Raw genomic sequence first — 22,568 nt, 5'->3', positions numbered from 1 at the left:
ATACCAAGTGTTGGCAAGAATGTGGAGTAACTGGAATTCTCATACACTCCTGGTGGAACATAAGATGGTGCAAATACTTTGGAAAATAGCTTGAAAGCTTTTAAAAAAGTTAAATATATAGCTACTATATGACCACTCCTAGCCATCTACCCAAAAGAAATGAGAACATGCTGTGTCTAGGCAGACCTATACACTAACATGTTCGTAACAGCTTTATTCATGTTTTTTTGTTTCTGTTTTCGTTTTTTTGAGACAGAGTTTCACTCTTGTTACCTAGGCTAGAGTGCAATGGTGTGATCTTGGCTCACTGGAACCTCCACCTCCTGGGTTCAAGCGATCCTCCCACCTCAGCCTCCCAAGTAGCTGGGATTACAAGTGTGTGCTACCACACCTGGCTGATTTTTGTATTTTTAGTAGAGATGGGGTTTCACCACGTTGGACAGGCAGGTCTTGAACTCCTGACCTCAAGTGATCTGCTTGCCTCAGATTCCCAAAGTGCTGAGATTATAGGCGTGAGCCACTGCACCTGGCCGAACAGCTTTATTTGAAATAGCTCAAACCTGAGAACAACTCAAAGGTTCATCAAGAGATTAATGGACAAACAAATTTTGGTACATCCAGACCATGAAATACTACTTAACAGTCACGATAACAACAAAGAAGAAATGAAATATTGAGATACATAAAAACATAGATAAATCTCAAAATAATTATGTTAAGTGAAAAAAGCCAGCTCCCCTAAGTATATACTGTATGATTATACTTACATAAAATTCTAGAATATGCAGAGTAATCTATAATGAGAGAAATCAGATGGTGGCTACCTGGGGATGGAGTTGGGGAGGAAGGAAAAAAGAGGTAGGGATTTCAAAGGGTGCTGAATGTTAGGTTGAAACGTAATCCCCAATGCAATAATATGAAGAGGTGTGGTCTTTGGGAAGGGATTAGTTAATGAGGGCTCTGTCCTCATGAAGGGATTAGTGCCCTTATAAAAGAGGCCCAAGAGAGCTTGTTCACTCCTTCTGCCATGTGAGGACACAGCAAAAAGGTGCCATCAATGAAGCAGAGAGTCCCCACTAGACGCCAAATCTGCTGGTGTCTTGATTTTGGACTTCCCAGCCTCCGGAACTGTAAGTAATAAATTTCTATTTATAAATCACCCCATCTAAGGTATTTTATTATAGCAGCCTGAATAAACTAAGACAAACAGGCACCAGGAAACTTTGGGGTGTGATGGATATGTTCATTATCTTGATTGTTGTGACATCTTTTCACAGGCTTATGCATGTATCTAAGCCGTCACTTTGAATATTGCAACTTTTTATGTGTCAATCATACCTCAATGTGGTTGGCAGAATAACGGCCCTAAAAGATGTTCAAGTTTTGATCCCCAGAACCTGGGAATGAATATATTCCCTCTATGGCAAAAAAGGAATTTAGGTTACAGATGGAATTAAGTTTGTTAATCAGCTAACCTTAAAATAGAGAGATTATCCTGGATTATCTGGGTGGGCCCAATGTAATCACAAGTGCCCTTAAAAGTGGAAGAGGAGGCAGAAAAGTTGACCATAAGGATGCTACCGGAGAGGGATTTGAGTTCACTTTGAAGGTAGAGGCCGTGCGTGAAGGAAAACAACTTCTGGAAGCTGGGAACAGCCCCCATGTTACAGTCAGCAAGAAAATGGGGATGTTGGCTTTGCATCTACAGGGATTGAATTCTGCCAGCAGCAAGGAAATGGATTCTCCTCTAGAACTTCCAGAAAAGGGTATAGCGTGCTGACACCTTAATTTTAGTCCAGTGAAACCCATACTGGACTTCTGATCCACAAAACTGCAAAATAATAAGTTTGTGTTGTCTGAAGCCATTAAGTTTATGGACATATGTTATAGCAACAAACTAATGTACTCAATAAAGCTATTTTTATTTTAAAATGAATCTATTTTTAAAATTGCACTTCATAGACAGTATTGCATACTTCTGTCAAGAGGCATATAAAGTCTAGTTAACTATCTGTGACGTTAGCTGCCATCAATTGCCTAGATTATTGCCTAGAACCATTAAGTCATCATCACTTCCTAGTGATGGCCTCTCAAGGCACAACATTTCCTTCTTGGTTAACTCAACCAAACTTCCTCCTGAGATTTCTACTCATTGAATCTAAGCCTTTTCTACGCTGTGGCTCCTTAAATATTTGAAGACATATCCTTACTTTTAAAAATCATTTTATTATGAAAAAATGGAAACACTATATAAAAATATAATAATATAATGAACCCCTTTATGCCCATTTCTCATCTTCAACAATTATCAACTCCAGACCAATCTCATTTCATTTACACCCTCATCTACTTCTTCCATCCTTTATTATTTTGAAGCAAATCCCAGATCTCATATAATTTTACCCATATATAGTTCTGTATATATAACTAGAAGAGAACTTAAAAAATAACCACAATATTATTATTACTCTTACGTTTACAATGATCTCATAGTATCATTAACTATTCAATGACTTACTCCTATTGGTTAAGCATATAATATTTATTTATTTATTTATTTATTTATTTTTGAGAGAGTCTCAGGCAGGAGTGTAGTGGTGCCATCTCAGCCCACTGCAGCCTTGACATCCCAGGCTCAAGTGATCCTCCCACTTCAGCCCTCTGAGTACCTGGGACTATAGGCACCTGTCACCATGCCTGGCTAATTTTTGTATTTTTTTGTAGAGACGAGGTTTTACCATGTTACCCAGGCTGGTCTGAAACTCCTGGGCTCAAGCGATACACCCGCTGTGGCCTCCCAAAGTGCTGGGATTACAGGCTTGAGCTACCACACCCAGCCTCATATGATCTTTTTTTTTGAAACAATTCTCATGAAAAGATCTTTCTGACTTAGAAAAAAAAAAATGAGACACTCAGAAGAGGAGTAAATAATTTCACCTCCAAGTTCCATATGGTGACAATTTTTGTGCACATGATAATGATAGAAACAGGCTCACTGGGAAAGCTGAGTAACCATGTATACTTTGTCATTGGCAAAAACCTTATTCAGACTTACAAAACAATGATGTTAAAATGTAAAAAGTAATGCCTTTATAGAATTCACAATTATATAAAAATGTCATTTTTTAATCCATTGAAAGTTTATTTTTGCAAATGTTTTATTGTTATAACTTAATTGTTAATTCAATTTTTCTTTTTTTTCTTTTTTTTTTTTTTTTTGAGACGGAGTCTTGCTCTGTCGCCCAGGCTGGAGTGCAGTGGCCGGATCTCAGCTCACTGCAAGCTCCACCTCCCGGGTTCACGCCATTCTCCTGTCTCAGCCTCCCCAGTAGCTGGGACTACAGGCGCCCGTCACCTCGCCCGGCTAGTTTTTTGTATTTTTTAGTAGAGACGGGGTTTCAGCGGGTTAGCCAGGATGATCTCGATCTCCTGACCTTGTGATCCGCCCGTCTCGGCCTCCCAAAGTGCTGGGATTACAGGCTTGAGCCACCGCGCCCGGCCTATTAATTCAACTTTTCATAACCTTATTGCAACTATATGTATAAATGTATACATTTTTGCCGTGCCTGCATATTTACATATCCAAAACAGATATGCATATGTATCACATGTAAAACATATCTGCATATGCAGCACATGCAAAAATATATGCATATTTTGCATATGTAATACCTGAGATGAAATAATAAGTCTGCTATTCCCTGGCGCTGTCTTACAAACCTCCAGTTCCTACACATCCTGACATGCTTCTTAGCAGCCACTCCATGGGTGCCCTAGTTGCCCCTAGATTATTTCAGTACATCATGCTGCTGCTGCTGCTTGAGGTATCTGGGTGGCATTTCGTTTGCAGTTAGAACACCTACACCCAGAGATTCTGCCTGCCCTCTTTGCAGCCCTTCTGTTGTGGAAAGCACCTCTTTTCTGAAGCACACTGAGTGAGCAGCTGGATGATCTGATATCCCAGCCTTCTAGTTAACTGCTTGGGGTCTAGATACAGAGTTGACCACATGCTATGCACCCTATCTTGGTCTTGGACCATTTTGGTAGTTGGTAGCTAGGTTGCCTTTTCTTTTCCTCTGTCATTGCTGTGGTGGATGGCCTGAATTGTGCTCACTTGCTTGCTCTTTCCTGAAAGACACCTTTTTATTATTTTCCAAAATGGTTGACTCAACTCAAGAACCAGCATCTCCCCAGATTCAAAAGGGGTAAAGATTCTTAGTCTGTGCTGCTATAACAAAATAGCTGAGACTGAGACTGAGTAGTTTACAAACAACAGAAATTTATTTCTCATAGCTCTAGAGGCTGGGAAGTCCAAGGTCAAGGCACTGGCATCTCTTCAGATGTTGCTTTTTGAGTTGAATCAATCATTTTGAGTTAAGTCTCCCATTTCTCCGTGAGGTTTCACTTCACCTATATAATAATATCTGATCCCCATAGCAATCCTGTGAAGTAGGAAAAACAGGCATTATGATTCCCACTTAAAGACAAAAACTGAGGCTTAGAAAGAATCGTGTAGGGTTTTGAGAAGGCATAGATCTGTGAGGGAATGACTTGAATTAAAAATTCTGGCTGGGAGCTGTGGCTCATGCCTGTAATCCCAGCACTTTGGGATGCTGAGGCAGGCGGATCACCTAAGGTCAGGAGTTTGAAACCAGCCTGGCCAACATGATGAACCCCCATCTCTACTAAAAATACAAAAATTAGCTAGGCATGGTTGTGCATGCCTGTAATCCCAGTTACTTGGAAGGCGGAGGCACAAGAATCACTTGAACCTGGGAGGCAGAGGTTGTAGTAAGTTGAGATCGCACCTTGGCACTCCAACCTGGGTGACAGAGTGAGACTCCATCTCATAAAGAAAAAAAAAAGATTCTTAGTCTGTGCTGCTCTAACAAAATACCTGCGACTGAGACTGAGTAGTTTATAAACAACAGAAATTTATTTCTCATAGTTCTAGGGGCTGGGAAGTCCAAGATCAAGGCACCGGCAGATTCACTGTCTGGTGAGGACCCAGTCTCTCTGCTTCCAAGATGCCATGTTTCTGCTGTATCCTCTGGAGAGGAGAATCACTGTGTCCTCACATGGTACAAAGCAGAAGGGCAAAAGGGGCAAATGCCAGTTCCTACTATCCCTTCCATAAGGTCACTGATACCATTCATGACTTAGTCACCTCTTAAAGGCCTTGCTTCTTTTCTTCCTTCCTTTCTTTTTTTTTTTTTTTTGAGATGGAGTTTCGCTCTTGTCGCTGAGGCTGGAGTGCAATGGTGCCATCTTGGCTCACTGCAACCTCCGCCTCCCGGGTTCAAGCAATTCTCTGGCCTCAGCCTCCTGAGTAGCTGGGATTACAGGCACCCACCTTATGCCCAGATAATTTTTGTATTTTTGTAGAGATGGTGTTTCACCATGTTGGCCAGAATGGTCTTGAACCCCTGACCTCAGGTGGTCCGCCTGCCTCAGCCTCCTAAAGTGCTGGGGTTACAGGTGTGAGCTACCATACCCAGCCAGGGCCTCACTTAATAGTATCACACTGGCAATTAAATTTCAACATATAAATTTTGGGGAAACATTCACACCACAGCAGACTGTTTGGGGTAAGACTGGACAGCTACTTTCCTTGGGGAATGCAGAATCTAAAGAATACCATGGAGACCTGGGCTTCAGAGCCAAGGGAGACGAGGATTCTGGATAGAGAGATTCAGTTTTCCAAAGACTTTGCTTTACTAATCAACACCAACAGCAAGTAGTCCTGAGTGGGGAGGGATCTGACTCTAATACTGTGTAAAAATAGTTGCAGCTACCCCTTATGGAATGCTTATTAATGGGCCAGGGTCTTGGCTAAATATTTTACATATACCATCTCCTTTAGTTCTCACAGTAAGTGTTTTCCTTATTTTACAGATGAGGAAATAGAGGCTTCCAGAGATTAAATACGTTGTCCAATACCACATGGCTATTAAGTGGCAGAGGTGGCTTCCAGTAGGGTTCTGTTTGACACTGCACCCATAATTTTAGCCATTCTATTTCTTTTCAGGGACTGACGTTCTTGAACACCAAGTGGGCTTTATTTTAGGGGCATAGCTAGGTGGACTTATGTTGTCCCTAAAGGAGCTAATTTTCCCCTGCTTGTGTCTAAGAAACATTTGTTAACAGAGACTCAGCAGGTCTTTGATATCTCTCTCTCTCTTTTTTGAGACAGGATCTTTCTCTGTCACCCAGGCTGGAGTGCAGTGGAATGATTATAGCTTACTGCAGCCTTGAACTCCTGGACTTGGGCGATCCTCTTGATTCAGCCTCTCAAGCAGCTGAGACAACAGGCATGCACCACCATGCCTGGCTAAGTTTTAAAATTTTTTGTAGAGATGGAGTCTTGCTATATTGCCTGGGCTGGTCTTGGACTCCTGGCCTCAAGCAATCCTCCTGCCTTGCTCCCCACAAAGTATTGGGATTATAGGCATGAACCACCATGCCCTCTTGATGGACCAATCTGTTGCTGTCCTGAAGGTCTTGCTGCCCAAGAACTAACATACTTGGTAGAGGTTTTATTCTAGTCTGTTGAAAAATCCTTTTGTTTATTGCCCTGTACCTTTGTTTTTGGAAACTTATTCTGAAGTTTAAAATAAAAATAAATTAAAAAAAAAAAGGGCCGGGCATGGTGGCTTGCGCCTGTAATCCCAGCACTTTGGGAGGCCGAGGCAGGCGGATCACGAGGTCAGGAGATCAAGACCATCCTGGCTAACACGATGAAACCCCGTCACTACTAAAAAAAAATACAAAAAATTAGCCGGGCATGGTGGTGGGCACCTGTAGTCCCAGCTACTTGGGAGGCTGAGGCAGGAGAATGGCGTGAACCCGGGAGGTGGAGCTTGCAGTGAGCCGAGATCGCGCCACTGCACTCCAGCCTGGGCGACAGAGCGAGACTCTATCTCAAAAAAAAAAAAAAAAAAAAAAAAAGATTTAGGCTGCTGGCATTATCTGAAAGTGACCACTTACCTTACCGTTGTCCACCAAGATCTGCAAACACCGCTCACCATTTTTAGGTTCAATCTGTTTTGGGTTTGTAGGCTTAACTTACCCCTTGGTTTAATGTGCAGCTTCAGCTCATCTTTATAGTCAACATTGTCTTATCTAAACCTACATACATACTCACCGGAAATGACTGTACCAGCTTGTAGCTATGACGCCTCAGTTCATCTCAACCTTGCCTTCCGGGAGTAGCCACCTATTATCTGGTTCAACGAGTTCTGTCAGTTAACCTGAAGCCCAAGAAGATACTAGTTGGTTCCATGTATGTCCTTGCTAGGATGTTTAGACCTGAGTCATGTATTTGGGCCCTACCTCAAAATCACAAGGGCTGTGATTTGTATCCCTTTTTATGGTTACCTAGAACTTTTGGTAGCCTTGAATTTGGGGAAGAAACGGATACTTAGTAAACACCTACGCATTTGTATTCATATAAAGAAGCAGATAATCTGACCAAAAGAAACCTCTCCCAGTCCTCATGGAATTCTAAGAAATGATTAAATCCTTCTTGAGAATTTTTAATGCATACCCTATCCCACTTCAATTTTTGCAGCCTTGAGCATACTAACAAAAGTGACAAGCTTCAGCCTCTGCTGGGGAACACACAAGCTGTAGCTGCTGCTCTTACTGCTGCTGCTGCTGCTGCTGCTGCTGCTGCTCAGAGTTCCTGCAAGGTTTCATTCAGCTTTAGGAGGCACTACAACTTATGGTTAGGAGCCAAAGCTGTAGCTTCTAATTCTGGTCAAGATGCAATAACTGGCACTGGACTAGCCTTCCTGCCATGAACAAACATAAAACTAGATGAAACATATGAAGCAACTGTTTCAGGCATTAAACAACAAGACAGTCCAGGATTGTGATCCTTGAGGAAAAGAAAACGCATGGGGTGAGCCCCATTCGCCCTGGCTATCTATCTGGGAGCAATTCCTAGGCTATGACAGCACTAGGTAGAGACCAAACAGAGCATGAGAGGACTCCTCTGACCTGAGGAGGCAGAGATTAGAGATTAGGGCTGCTGATAAGGTTTAAACCTGTGGGACAGGGCACTGAAGAAGAGAGAATGCTTTGTAGGGGAAAGAGGGCATGGATACCGTGAGACATATAAATCAGTGGGACAGGATGGAGAGCCAAGGAACAAACCTGCATATATATAGTCAATTGGTTTTTGACAAAAGGGCCAAGATAATTAAACAGGGAAAGGATCATCTATGCCACAAATTGTCCTGGGAAAACTGATATCCATATAGGAAAAAAAAAAAAAAAAAGAACTTTGGCTCTTACTTCACAACATTGTATTAGTCTGTTCTCACACTGCTAATAAAGACATACCCAAGACTGGGTAATTTATAAAGGAAAGAAGTTTAATTGATTCACATTTCCACATAACTGGGGAGGCCTCACAATCATGGCTAAAGATGAATGAGGAGCAAAGTCATGGCGACAGGCAAGAGAGCATGTGCGTGGGAATTGCCCTTTATAAAGCCATCAGATCTCGTGAGACTTATCATGAGAACAGCATGGGAAAAACCTGCCCCCATGATTCAGTTATCTCCACCTGGTCCCTTCGGTGACACGTGGTGATTACAGGAACTATAATTCAAGATGAGATTTGGGTGGGGACACAGTCAACCATATCAAACATATACAAAAAATAACTAAAAATGGACAATTTCGCGCCAATCTTGACCGCGCGTTCTGTTTTAACGAGCTGGCTCGGAGGTGCTCCAGCTGCTGTCATGGTTCATTTGCTAAACTGCATCGTCGCTGTGTCCCAGAACATGGGCATCGGCAAGAATGGGGACCTGCCCTGGCTGCCGCTCAGGAATGAATTCAGATATTTCCAGAGAATGACCACAACCTCTTCAGTAGAAGGTAAACAGAATCTGGTGATTATGGGTAAGAAGACTTGGTTCTCCATTCCTGAGAAGAATCGACCTTTAAAGGGTAGAATTAATTTAGTACTCAGCAGAGAACTCAAGGAACCTCCACAAGGAGCTCATTTTCTTGCCAGAAGTCTGGATGATGCCTTAAAACTTACTAACAACCAGAATTAGCAAATAAAGTAGACATGATTTGGATAGTTGGTGGCAGTTCTGTTTATAAGGAAGCCATGAATCACCCAGGCCATCTTAAACTATTTGTGACAAGGATCATGCAAGACTTTGAAAGTGACACCTTTCTTCCAGAAATTGATTTGGAGAAATATAAACTTCTACCAGAATACCCAGGTGTTCTCTCTGATGTCCAAGAGGAGAAAGGCATTAAGTACAAATTTGAAGTATATGAGAAGAATGATTAATATGAAGGTGTTTTCTGGTTTAAGTTGTTCCCCCTCCCTCTAAAAAAAGTATGTATTTTTACATTAGAAAAAAAGCATTTTATTGACTTTAGATCTATAATTATTTCTAAGCCACTTGTTTTTATTCCCCACTACTCTTGACTCTGTCAGATACCATTTATGAAACATTCTTGCTATAAATAAGTGCTTCTCCAAGACCCCGACTGAGTCCCCAGCACCTGTTACAGTGAGCTGCCTTTCCACACCCATCACATGTGACACGCTTGCCAGTCCTTGACATTGTCGGGCTTTTCAAATGTTGGTAATATTTATTAAAGATGAAGATCCACATACCCTTCAACTGAGCAGTTTCGCTAGTGGAAATACCAAAAGCTTCCTATGTGTATATCCAGAGGTTTGTAAATAAATGTTGCAGCCTTGTTTGTAACAGTGAAAAATTGAAAACAACCTGGAAGTCCAGTGATGGGAAAATGAGTATGTTTCTGTCTTAGATTGGGGAACCCAAAGTAAATTCCAAGACTGAAATTTCAGTGAAAGCAGTTTATTTGCTAGGTCATACCAGAAACCATGGGTTGAGGTATGGAAAAACTGAACTGAGAAGGTAAGAAAACCAGTTTAAAGTCAGCGAGCAGGTTCTCACTGGTAACAAGCTCCATACTGCTGAGATACAGGGAAATGGAGGGGGAGAAAACTGGAGTGTTGATTCCCCTCTCTTCCTTGGTTGTCAGCTCCCTGTCCTGTGGGTGGGTGGAATGTACTCCAGCTGCTCTATAGTAAGTCCCAGGTGTTTGCAGTAAGAAGCTGCTGGCATGCACGGAAACAGCGAATGCCAAACACTTAAAGCAATTCCATGTTTAAGTATATAAGCTCTCCATATATATATATATAGTTTTTTTTTAAAGACAGTTTCCCTCTTGTTGCCCAGGCTGGAGTGCAGTGGTGCAATCTCAGCTCACTACAACCTCCGCCTTCCCAAATTCAAGCAATTCTCCTGTCTCAGGCTCCCAAATAGCTAGGACTAAGTGCACGACACCATGCCCGGATAAATTTTTGTATTTTGTATTTTTAGTAGAGACGGGATTTCACCATGTTGGTAAGGCTGGTCTCAAACTCCTGACCTCAAGTGATTCGCCCACCTCAGCTTCCCAAGGTGCTGGGATTATGGGCGTGAGCCACCACACCTGGCACATCTTCATTCTTTTTATGTAGTAAAAAGAATAAAACCACACATGGTTTATTTGAAATATTCTATAATTTTAAAAAATACAGAAGCAGGAAAACCAATTCTAAGTTCAAGTGAGGGATGATGGTTGCTTGAACCAAAGAGTTGCATGTAGTAAGAACTTCTGATTTAAGATATATTTTAAAGTTGTAAGTAGCAGGATATTCTGATGGAGTTTGACTTTGGTTTTGGGCCCACTGAGTTTGAGATGCCTTTGAGAAATGAAGGAAGTAGAGAGAGAATAAAAGAAAAACTAGCTGGGCACAGTGGCTCACGCCTGTAATCCTAGCACTTTGGGAGGCCAAGGCAGGTGGATCAGTTGAGACCAGCTTGGGCAACATAGCAAAGCCCCATCTCTACAAAAAACACAAAAATTAGCTGGGCATTGTGGCGCACACCTGTATTCCCATCTACTCAGGGAGCTGAGATGGAAGGATCAGTTGAGCCCATGAGTCCAAGGCTGCAGTGAGTCGTAATTGTGCCACTGCACTCCAGCCTGGGGGACAGAAGAGACCTTGTCTTGAAAAGGAATCTGAAAACAATGGAACCATGCCTTCAGAATTCTAGAAAGTTATTTTCAACTGATAAATCTATATTCACCCAAATAATCAAAGGTGAAGGTAAAATACATTTTTAGACAAGCAAAGACTCAGGGGTTACCTCCATGTACCCTTTTTTGGGAAGCTATTGGAGAAAATACTCCAGCAAAGGGAAGGAGTACACAAACCAGAGAATGACATAGATCCAGCAAATAGGATCCAACACAGGCAATATTCCAGCTATGGAGCTGACTTTAAAAAGAAACAGTAAAAATATTAATAGGTTAGCTGGGTGGAATGGCCCATGCCTGTAGTCCCAGCTACTCAGGAGGCTCAGCAAAGGATGGCTTGAGCCCAAGAGTTCCAGACCAGCCTGGCTACCTTAGGGAGATCCATTCTCTTAAAAATAATAAGTTATTGCCAAATTTGGGGCATTTGGAAAGAAGTTCATTGAAGATAAAGCAGAAGTAAAAAAATAAGGGGAAAGGGTTGGTTAGGCAATCATTAATTCTAGGGCAGAAAGAAGTACAGGATAGGAAGAGCATAATACACTGTTTTTCTCAACAAGGAGCAATACATACACAGTCATAATGATGTGGTGACTGCTTAGCCCCTAAATATGGTAACCACTTTAGGACAATATGGGAGGAAGTGAAGATAGTGATGGTGTAAGAGCTAAATCCTCACCTGTTATATCCAGAAATCACTATATAATGTATAAAATAATTAAGAAATGACTAAGTAGTTATGTGAGGAAAAAAACAGAAGACATTGCTGGCAGTCATTGCTCTGGAGAATTAGGAGGGATGGGGCAGGGGACTGTTAGGATGCATTATAAACTGAAGAGGTTTTTAAAAATTTTATGTATTAATATATGCATTCACTTGAAAAACTAAAAAAATAACAATTTGGAAAAACCCATGAAGGTAACTAACAGAAGGAAAAACTAAGAGAATGAAAAGTGTTTGCCTCTGGAAAGAACAACTGGCAGGACTGTTGTTTTCATTGTAAGACTTTTGGAGCCATTTAATTGTACTTAACCATTTTAATCTATTTCTTGAATAAGAACAATTCTATCTTAAAAAAGAGTTACACTTGTTCATTAAAAAAAATAACTAAAAATGGATCATGGACCTAAAATTATAATATGAAAGTGCTAGAAAATGGGAGAAAATGAAACCTTGGGTTAAGCAAGATTTCTTAGAATGCAAAAAGCACAGCACAAAAAAGAAAAAAATGGTAAATTTAACTTCATCAAAATTAGAATGTCTCCCCTTTGAATGACACTGTTAAGAAAATGAAGGGGAGGGGCAAGAAGGTTGAATAGAAACAGGAAGGGGAACATCACACACCGGGGCCTATCATGGGGAGGGGGGAGGGGGAAGGAATTGCATTGGGAGTTATACCTGATGTAAATGACGAGTTGATGGGTGCAGCACACCAACATGGCACAAGTATACATATGTAACAAACCTGCACGTTATGCACATGTACCCTACAACTTAAAGTATAATAATAATAAATAATAATAAATAAATAAATTAAAGTATAATAATAATAAATAAATAAATTAAAAAAAAAAAAAAGAAAGAAACAGCTCCGGTCTGCAGCTCCCGGTGGGACCAATGCAGAAGGGGGTGATTTCTGCATTTCCAACTGAGGTACCCAGTTCATCTCACTGGGACTGTTTCGGCAGCGGGTGGAACCCATGGAGAGCGAGCAGAAGCAGGGTGGGGCATTGCTTTACCCAGGAAGTGCAAGGAGCCAGAGGACCTCTCAAGGGAAGCCATGAGGTATTGTGCTACCCGCCCGGGTACTACACTTTTCTCATGGATTTTGCAATCAGCAGATCAGATTTCCTGGTGAGCCTACACCACCAGGGCCCTGAGTTTCAAGCACAAAACTAGGTGGCTGTTTGGGCAGGCACCCAGCTAGCTGCAGGAGTTTGTTCATACCCTAGTGGCACCTGGAACCCCAGCAAGACAGAACCGTTCACTCCCCTTGAAAGGGAGCTGAAGCCAGGGAGCCAAGTGGTTTCACTCAGCAGGTTCCACTCCCATGGAGCCCAGCAAGCTAAGAACCACTGACTTGAAATTCTTGCTGCCAGCACAGCAGTCTGGTCGACCTAGGACGATTGAGCTTGGTGGGAGGAGGGGCATCTGCGATTACCGAGGCTTTAGTAGGCCGTTCTTCCCTGACAGTGCTAAGGAGACGGAGAGGTGTGGACTGGGTGGAATTTGCCACAGTGCGGCAAAGTGACTGTGGCCAGAGTGCTTATCTAGTTTTCTCCTCACTGGTCAGGGCATCTCTGAAGGAAATGCAGCAGCCCTAGTCAGGGGCTTACAGATGAAACGCTCATCTCCCTGGGACAGAGCACCTGGGGGGAGGGGCTGCTGTGGGCACAGCTTCAGCGGATTTAATCTTTCCTGCCTGTTGGCTCTGAAGACAGCAGCTGATCCTGACAAGGGGGATTCTCCCAGCACAGCACACAAGCTCTGTAAGGGACAGACTGACTCCTCAGGTGGGTAACTGACCCCAATGCTGACTAGACAGTTAAAGATGTGCTGAAGCTACACATTAAACCTCCCAACAGGGGTCAACAGACACCTCATACAGGAGAGCTCTGGCTGGCATCAGGCTGGTGTCCCTCTGGGATGAAGCTTCCAGAGGAAGGAGCAGGCTGCAATCTTTGATGTTCTGCAGCCTTCCAGGCAAACAGGGTCTGGAGTGGACCTCCAGCAAACTGCAGCAGACCTGCAGAAGAGGGGCCTGACTGTTAGAAGAAAAACCAACAAACAGAAAGCAACAACAACATCAACAAAAAGGACCCCCACACAAAAACCCCATCCAAAGGTCATCAGCCTCAAAGATCAAAGGTAGATAAATCCATGAAGATGAGGAAAAATCAGTGCAAAAATGCTGAAAATTCCAAAAACCAGAATGCCTCTCCAGTAAGGGCATAAAACTGGATGGAGAATAAGATTAACAAACTGACAGAGGCAGGCTTCAGAAGGTGGGTGATAACAAACTCCTCTGATCTAAAGGAGCATGTTCTAACCCAATGCAAGGAAGCTAAGAACCTTGATAAAAGGTTACAGGAACTGCTAACTAGAATAACCAGTTTAGAGAGGAACATAAATAACTTGATGAAGCTAAAAAACAAACAAACAAACAAAAAAACCAAAAAGCAAAACAACATGAGAACTTCAGGAAGCATACACAAGTATCAATAGCTGAATCAATCAAGCGGAAGAAAGGATATCAGAGATTGAAGATCACCTTGCTGAAAAAAGGCATGAAGACAAGATTAGAGAAAAAAGAATGAAAAAGAATGAACAAAGCCTTCAAGAAATATGGGACTATGTGAAAAGACTAAACCTATGATTGATTGGTGTACCTGAAAGTGACAGGGAGAATGGAATCAAGTTGGAAAACACATTTCATGATATTATCCAGGAGAACTTCCCCAACCTAGAAAGACAGGCCAACATTCAAATTCAGGAAATACAGAGAACACCACTAAAATACTCCTCGAGAAGATCAACCCCAAGGCACATAATCATCAGATTCTCCAAGGTTGAAATGAAGGAAAAAATGTTAAGAGCAGCCAGAGAGAAAGGCCAGATCACCTACAAAGGGAAGTGCATCAGACTAACAGTGGATCTCTCTGCAGAAACCCTACAAGCCAGAAGAGAGTGGGGGCCAATATTCAACATTCTTAAAGAAAAGAATTTTTCAGCCCAGAATTTCATATCCAGCCAAACTAAGCTTCAAAAGCAAAGGAGAAATAAAACCCTTTCCAGACAAGGAAATGCTGAGGGATTTTGTCACCACCAGGCCTGATTTACAAGAACTCCTGAAGAGGCCGGGCGCTGTGGCTCAAGCCTGTAATCCCAGCACTTTGGGAGGCCGAGACGTGTGGATCACGAGGTCAGGAGATTGAGACCATCCTGGCTAACATGGTGAAACCCCGTCTCTACTAAAAAAAAAATACAAAAACTAGCCGGGCGAGGTGGTGGGCGCCTGTAGTGCCAGCTACTCGGGAGGCTGAGGCAGGAGAATGGCGGGAACCCAGGAGGCAGAGCTTGCAGTGAGCTGAGATCTGGCCACTGCACTCCAGCCCGGGCGACAGAGCGAGACTCCGTCCCAAAAAAAAAAAAAAAAAAGAACTCCTGGAGGAAGCACTAAATATGGAAAGGAAAAACTGGTAACAGCCACTGCAAAAACACACCGAAATATAAGACTATTGACACTATGAAGGAACTGTATCTACTAATGTGCAAAATAACCAGCTAGCATCATGATGACAGCATCAAATTCACACATAACAATATTGACCTTAAATGTAAATGTGCTAAATGCCCCAATTAAAAGACACAGACTGGCAAATTGGATAAAAAGTCAAGACCCATCAGTGTGCTATATTCAAGAGACCCATCTTATGTTCAAAGACACACATAGGCTCAAAATAAAGGGATGAAGGAATATTTACCAAGAAGCAAAAAAAAGCAATTTTTTTTTCTTGCTTGCAAGTAGGTTGCAATCCTAGTCTTTGATAAAACAGACTTTAAACCAAGAAAGATCAAAAAAGACAAAGAAGGGCATCACATAATGGTAAAAGGATCAATGCAACAAGAAGAGTTAACTATCCTAAATATATATGCATCCAAAACAGGAGCACCCAGATTTGTAAAACAAGTTCTTAGAGACCTACAAAGATACTTAGGCTCCCAGACAATAATAGTGGGGGACTTTAACACCCCAATGTCAATATTAGACAGATCAATGAGACAGAAAATTAACAAGGATATTCAGGACTTGAACTCAGCTGCGGACCTAATAGATATCTACAGAACTCTCCACCCTAAATCAAGAGAATATACATTCTTCTTAGTGCCACATGGCACTTATTCTTAAACTGGCCGCATACTTGGAAGTAAAGGACTCCTCAGCAAATGCAAAAGAATGGAAATCGTAACAGTCTATCAGACCATAGTGCAATCAAATTTGAATTTAGGATTAAGAAACTTACTCAAGACTTTCGCTCGCCGAGGCGCGTATCAGTCGGAATTTTGAGGAGCCAACCGGGCCGTCTGTCTCTGGCAAGCCAGTGGCGGTTTAAAGGACGTGGTGGGAAGCCTGTGTGTGCTCGACTTCGTGACCCTCATGGTCGCTCCGGTTTTTCACACCTGAAAATAACATAGCAAAATAAGCCAAGATGTCTGTGAATCCAATGACCTATGAGGCCCAGTTCTTTGGCTTCATGCCACAAACGTGCATGCTTCGAATTTACATTGCATTTCAAGACTACCTATTTGAAGTGATGCAGGCCGTTGAACAGGTTATTCTGAAGAAGCTGGATGGCATCCCAGACTGTGACATTAGCCCAGTGCAGATTCGCAAATGCACAGAGAAGTTTCTTTGCTTCATGAAAGGACATTTTGATAACCTTTTTAGCAAAATGGAGCAACTGTTTTTGCAGCTGATTTTACGTATTCCCTCAAACATCTTGCTTCCTGAAGATAAATGTAAGGAGATACCTTATAGTGAGGAAGATTTTTAGCGTCTCCAGAAAGATTTTGAACAGTTACAGGAGAAGTACAAGACTGAATTATGTATTAAGCAGGCCCCTCTTGCAGAATTAGAAGAGCAAAAAATTGTTCAGGCCAAACTCAAACAGACGTTGACTTTCTTTGATGAGCTTCAAAATGTTGTCAGAGATCATGGGACTAGTGATTTTAGGGAGAGTTTAGTGTCCCTGGTTCAGAACTCCAGAAAACTACAGAATATTAGAGACAGTGTGGAAAAGGAATCGAAACGACTGAAAATATCTTAATTGCTCAGTAGTCAAAAGGAGGAGCCTGTCAAAAAGTAGAATCATAATGAATTTATACCAGTGACTGTTCAAACCAACCATACTTTTTATTAGATTTGCTTTGTCAAGTCTTTCTTGTATTCTGTGTCTTCCTCTCTTTTGGTCCACTTTCCTGAGGTATGTGTGTACTACTTTGAACTAGGCTGTAGCATCTGTTCCTTAGAGTCTTCTAATGAGTGGGAAGGGATCAAATGAAGAAGCCATGGCTAGTTAAAGATATTTGCAGAGTTACACCTTGGTCATAAGTTCTTTGTGACCTTGATGATTTTGACTTACTCTTTGGATGAGACCAGATGAGAAAAGGATTAAATGGGTGGCTCCTTTAGTATTGTTATTTTTGAGGCAAAGTCCCCTTCTGTTACCCAGGTTAGAGTAGAGTTCAGTGGCACAGTCTTGGCTCACTGCAGCCTCTGTGTCCTGGGCTCAAGTGATCCTCCTGCCTCAGCCTCCCAAGTAGCTAGGACCACAGGTGCGTGTCACCATGCTTTGCTAATTGTTTTTGCAGAAACGAGGCCTCACTATATTGCCCAGGCTGAGTGGCCTTTTTATTAACCAGTCATTACACTGTGGGACAGCCAACATAGAGTACTTTCTCTCACCCTGTAAATTTTCTTACATCAGGGAGTCAATATGTAGTGGAAAGAAGCGTGTAGCAAAAAAGACAACCTTGGTCTTTAATAAAAAAGAAGTTGGTTTATTTCCAAAATAAATCTGACAAAAAAAACCTGGTGATGTTAAGCAATTTACTGTCTTAGAGTCCTGCCGGAGAAGACCTTAGACAAAAAAAGAGAACCCACTGGAATAGAGAAGGAAGCATATAGCATACTCAGTAGTGAAATTTAATTTTACTGACTGTTAGGTATCTATGCCAATTTATTTTCATACTTCAGTGGGTTTCGGAATCTGCCTTATACCTAATATTTAATTATTTATTCACACTCACAAGCATCAAACATTTAATTCCCTCAGTGGGAAATTTGTGTTTAAACTCAATGGAATCTAATATTTCTTTATGTCATTAGTCCCTGTAAAATGTTAGGTCACCCAAGGAAAGGGAAGAAATAGCAATGGCTGCTCCTAAGGTGTTGCTAGCCCTCCATGTCTTCCTAAAGAGCAGAACTTGGAGTTTCTCCTTTATGTAGAGAAGAAGTAACTTAGGGTGTATTTGCAAAGAAATATTCATAGACACTGAAAGCTTGTGTTTACATGAAATATGTTTATTATCAAGAAGTCCTTTTTCCAATTCTGTACATTAAATAAATATGTTTTAAAAGGAAAAAAAAAAAAAAAGAGACTTACTCAAAACCACACAACTACATGGAAGTTGAACAGCCTGCTCCTGAATGGCTTCTGGGTAAACAACAAAATTAAGGAAGAAATAAAGAAGTTCTTTGAGACCAATGAGAACAAAGAGACAATGTACCAGAATATCTGGGACACAGTTAAAGCAGAGTTTAGAGGGAAATTTACAGCACTAAATGCCCACATCGGGAAGCTGGAAAGATCTGAAATTGACACCCTAACATCACAATTAAAAGAACTAAAGAAGCCACCAGGTGCGGTGGCTCACACCTGTAATCCCAGTACTTTGGGAGGCTGAGGTGGGTGGATCATGAGGTCAGGAGTTCGAGGCCAGCCTGGCCAACATGGTGAAATCCCATCTGTACTAAAAATATAAAAATTAGTTAGATGTGATGGTGGGTGACTGTAGTCCCAGCTACTTGGGCGGCTGAGCAGGAGAATAGCTTGATCCTGGGAGGCAGAGGTTGCAGTGAGCCGAGATCCCACCATTGCATTCCAGCCTGGGACAGAGCAATACTCTGTTTAAAAAAAAAAAAAAAAAAAAACTAGAGAAGCAAGAGCAAACAAATTCAAAAACTAGCAGGAGACAAGAAATAACTAAGATCAGATCAGAACTGAAGGAGATAGAGACACGAAAAACCCTTCAAAAAATCAATGAATCCAGGAGATGGTTTTTTGAAAAAATTAACAAAATAGATAGACCACTAGCTACACTAATAAAGAAGAAAAGACAGAAGAATCAAATAGACACAATAAAAAATGATAAAGGGCATATCACCACTGATCCCACAGAAATACAACCACCATCAGAGAATACTATAAACACCTCTATGCAAATAAACTAGAAAATCTAGAAGAAATGGATAAATTGCTGGACACATACACCCTCCCAAGACTAAACCAGGAAGAAGTTGAATCCCTGAATAGACCAATAACAAGTTCTGAAATTGAGAAAGCAATTAATAGCCTACCAACACAAAAAAAGCCCAGGAACAGAAGGATTCATAGCTGAATTCTACCAGAGGTACAAAGAGGAGCTGGTACCATTCCTTCGGAAACTATTCCAATCAATAGAAAAAGGACTCCTTCCTAACTCACTTTACGAGGCCAACATCATCCTGATACCAAAACCTGAGACACACACACACACACACACGAAAACAAAATTTTCAGGCCAATACCCCTGATGAACATCAATGCAAAAATCCTCAATAAAATACTGGTAAATCAAATCCAGCAGCACATTCAAAGCTTATCCACCACGATCAACTCTGCTTCATCCCCAGGATGCAAGGTTGGTTCAACATATGCAAATCAATAAACATAATCAATCACATAAGCAGAACCAATGACAAAAACCACATGATTATGTCAATAGATGCAGAAAAGGCCTTTGATAAAATTCAACATGACTTCATACAAAAAACTCTCAATAAACTACGTATTGATGGAACATATGTCAAAATAATAAGAGTTATTTGTTACAAACCCATAGCCAATATTATACTGAGTGGGCAAAAGGTGGAAGCTACGAGCTGCCTGATGGCCAGGTCATCACCAACGGCAATGAGCGGTTCCACTGTCCCGAGGCGCTCTTCCAGCCTTCCTTCCTGGGCATGGAATCCTGTGGCATCCGTGAAACTACCTTCAACTCCATCATGAAGTGTGATGTGGACATCTGCAAAGACCTGTACATCAACACAGTGCTGTCTGGCGGCACCACCATGTACCCCGGCCGTCACAGACAGGATGCAGAAGGAGATCACTTAGCCCTGGTGCCCAGCACGATGAAGATCAAGATCATTGCTCCTCCTGAGTGCAAGTACTCCGTGTGGATCGGCACCTCTATCCTGGCCTCTCTATCCGCCTTCCAGCAGATATGGATCAGCAAGCAGGAGTATGACGAGTCTGGCCCCTCCATCACCCGCTGCAAATGCTCCTGTGCGGACTGTGACTTAGTTACATTACACCCTTTCTTGACAAAACCTAACTTGCACAGAAAACAATATGAAATTGGCATGGCTTTATTTGTTTTTTTTTTTTTTGTTTGTTTGTTTGTTTCTTTTTCTTTTTTTTTTTGGCTTGACTCAGGATTTAAAAACTGGAACGGTGAAGGTGACAGCAGTCTGTTGGAGTGAGCATCCCCCAGAGTTCTACAATGTGGCCGAGGACTTTGATTGTACGTTGTTCTTTTTTTTTTTTTTAAATAGTCATTCCAAATATTGTGAGATGCATTGTTACAGGAAGTTCCTTGCCCTCCTAAAAGCCACCCCACTTCTCTCTAAGGAGAATGGCCCAGTCCTCTCCTATGTCCACACAGGGGAAGTGATAGAATTGCTCTGATGTAAATTATGTAATGCAAAATTTTTTAAATCTTTGCCTTAACGCTTTTTTATTTTGTTTTATTTTGAATGATCAGCCTTTGTGCCCCCCCTTTTTTGTCCCCCAACTTGAGATGTATGAAGGCTTTTGGTCTCCCTGGGAGTGGGTAGAGGCAGCCGGGGCTTACCTGTACACTGACTTGAGACCAGTTGAATAAAAGTGCACACCTTAAAAAAAACAAAAAACAAAAAACAAAAAAACAAAACTTAGATGACGGGTTGATTGGTACAGCAAACCACCATGGCACATGTATATCTATGTTAACAAACCTGCATGTTCTGCACATGTATCCAAAAACTGAAAGTAAAATTTAAAAAATTAAAAAATAAATTAATTAATTTAAAAAAAGAAAATGAAAGCAATGCACCTTTGGGAGAAAATGTTCTCATTACACATGTTTCTTAAAGGACATTTTCCCAGAATCTATAAAAAATTCTTACAACTCAATAATAAATAATTCAATTAAAGATGGTCTTAAATTTGGACAGATACTTCACAAAAAAATACAGATGGCCAATAAGCATATGAAAAGATGCTTATCACAAGTTATCAGACAATATCAAGTGTTCTCAAATATGTGGCACACCGGTACTCTTTTGTACATTGCTGGTGGGAATGTGAAACAGTACAACCGTCTTGGAAAAGTCTGCCAATTTTTAAAATAAAGGTAAACATACACCCACCAATTCTATTACTAGATATATATCAAAGAAAAGTGAAAACAGGTCGGGTGCAGTGGCTCCCAGCACTTTGGGAGGCCAAGGTGGGTGGATCAAACTCCTGAGGTCAGGAGTTTGAAACCAGCCTGGCCAACGTGATAAAACCCCTGACTCTACCAAAAAATACAAAAATTAGCTGGGTGTGGTGGTGGGTGCCTATAGTCCCAGCTACTGGGGAGGCTGAGGTGGGAGAATCGCTTGAACCTAGGAGGCGGAGGTTGCAGTGAGCTGAGATCATGCCACTGCACTCCAGCATGGGTGCCAGAGTGAGACCCTGCCTCAAAAAAAAAAAAAAAAGGAAAAAGTGAAAACGTGTTCATAGGAAGGCTTGTACATAAATGTTCATAGCAGGTTTATTCACAATAGTCAGAGAAATAGGAAACAACTCAAATATCTCTCTGTAGGTGAATGGGTACAAAAATCGTGGTACATGTAAATAGTGGAAAGTTATTTAGCAATAATAGAAATGAATTACTGATATATGCCATAACATGAATGAATCTCAAAAGATTATGCTGACTAGTGAAATTTGCTAAGAGAGTAAGTCTTAAATGTTCTCACCACACATACACAAATGGTAATTATGTGAGGTAATGGGTGTGTTAACTAACTTGATCATGGTAATCAGTTTACCGTTTATATGTATATCAAAGCATGTCGTATATCTTAAATATATATAATTGTATTTGTCAGCTATACCTAGTAAAGCTTGGGAAACCCCTTACACACTTAAAAAATATAACACTGTAAGAGGCAAACAGATGGCAATTCTGCTTTGCACAATACAAGCAAGGTTTGATCTTACTCATATGACTTTTAAAATTGTATATAAAAATGAGACTCAGGCCGGGTGCGGTGGCTCATGCCTGTAATCCCAGCACTTTGGGAGGCTGAGGTGGGCGGATCACCTGAGGTCAGGAGTGCGAGACCAGCCTAGCCAACATGGAGAAACCCTATTTCTACTGAAAATACAAAATTAGCCAGGCGTGGTGGCACATGCCTGTAATCCCAACTACTCGGGAGGCTGAGGCAGGAGAACCGCTTGAATCCAGGAGGCAGAGGTTGCGGTGAGCCGAGATGGTGCCATTGCACTCCAGCCTGGGCAACAAGAGTGAAACTCCATCTTAAAAAAAAAAAAAAAAGAGACTCAAAATTGAAATATCTCTTTGAGAAACAGATACTTATCTGTGTAGGGTACAAGTATTTCAGATTA

General features: G+C 41.5%; 1 protein-coding gene, 1 long non-coding RNA gene and 1 pseudogene across 2 annotated transcripts; 2 read left to right on the top strand and 1 right to left on the bottom strand.

The window, feature by feature from the left end:
• Nucleotides 1-4,304: 4,304 nt before the first annotated feature.
• On the bottom strand, nt 4,305-13,807 carry LOC144329658 (uncharacterized). Its single transcript, XR_013395271.1, has 3 exons — nt 13,685-13,807; nt 7,145-7,250; nt 4,305-4,442 (listed from the first exon to the last, which is right to left on the bottom strand). It is a non-coding gene; the product is annotated as an uncharacterized LOC144329658 (long non-coding RNA).
• On the top strand, nt 8,664-9,513 carry LOC707382 (dihydrofolate reductase). The gene is given in 2 exon segments (XM_015115507.3): nt 8,664-9,054; nt 9,057-9,513. Coding segments are annotated over 2 exon segments (636 nt in total). The 5' UTR covers nt 8,664-8,678; the 3' UTR covers nt 9,317-9,513.
• Nucleotides 13,808-16,158: 2,351 nt separating the features above from the next.
• Nucleotides 16,159-17,046, top strand: LOC702569 (protein MIS12 homolog; annotated as a pseudogene).
• Nucleotides 17,047-22,568: the final 5,522 nt, after the last annotated feature.

The sequence above is a fragment of the Macaca mulatta genome, chromosome 1 (genome assembly GCF_049350105.2).
Source record: "Macaca mulatta isolate MMU2019108-1 chromosome 1, T2T-MMU8v2.0, whole genome shotgun sequence".
Classification (NCBI taxonomy): Eukaryota; Metazoa; Chordata; class Mammalia; order Primates; family Cercopithecidae; genus Macaca; species Macaca mulatta.
This window is presented reverse-complemented; position numbering and strand designations above follow the sequence as displayed.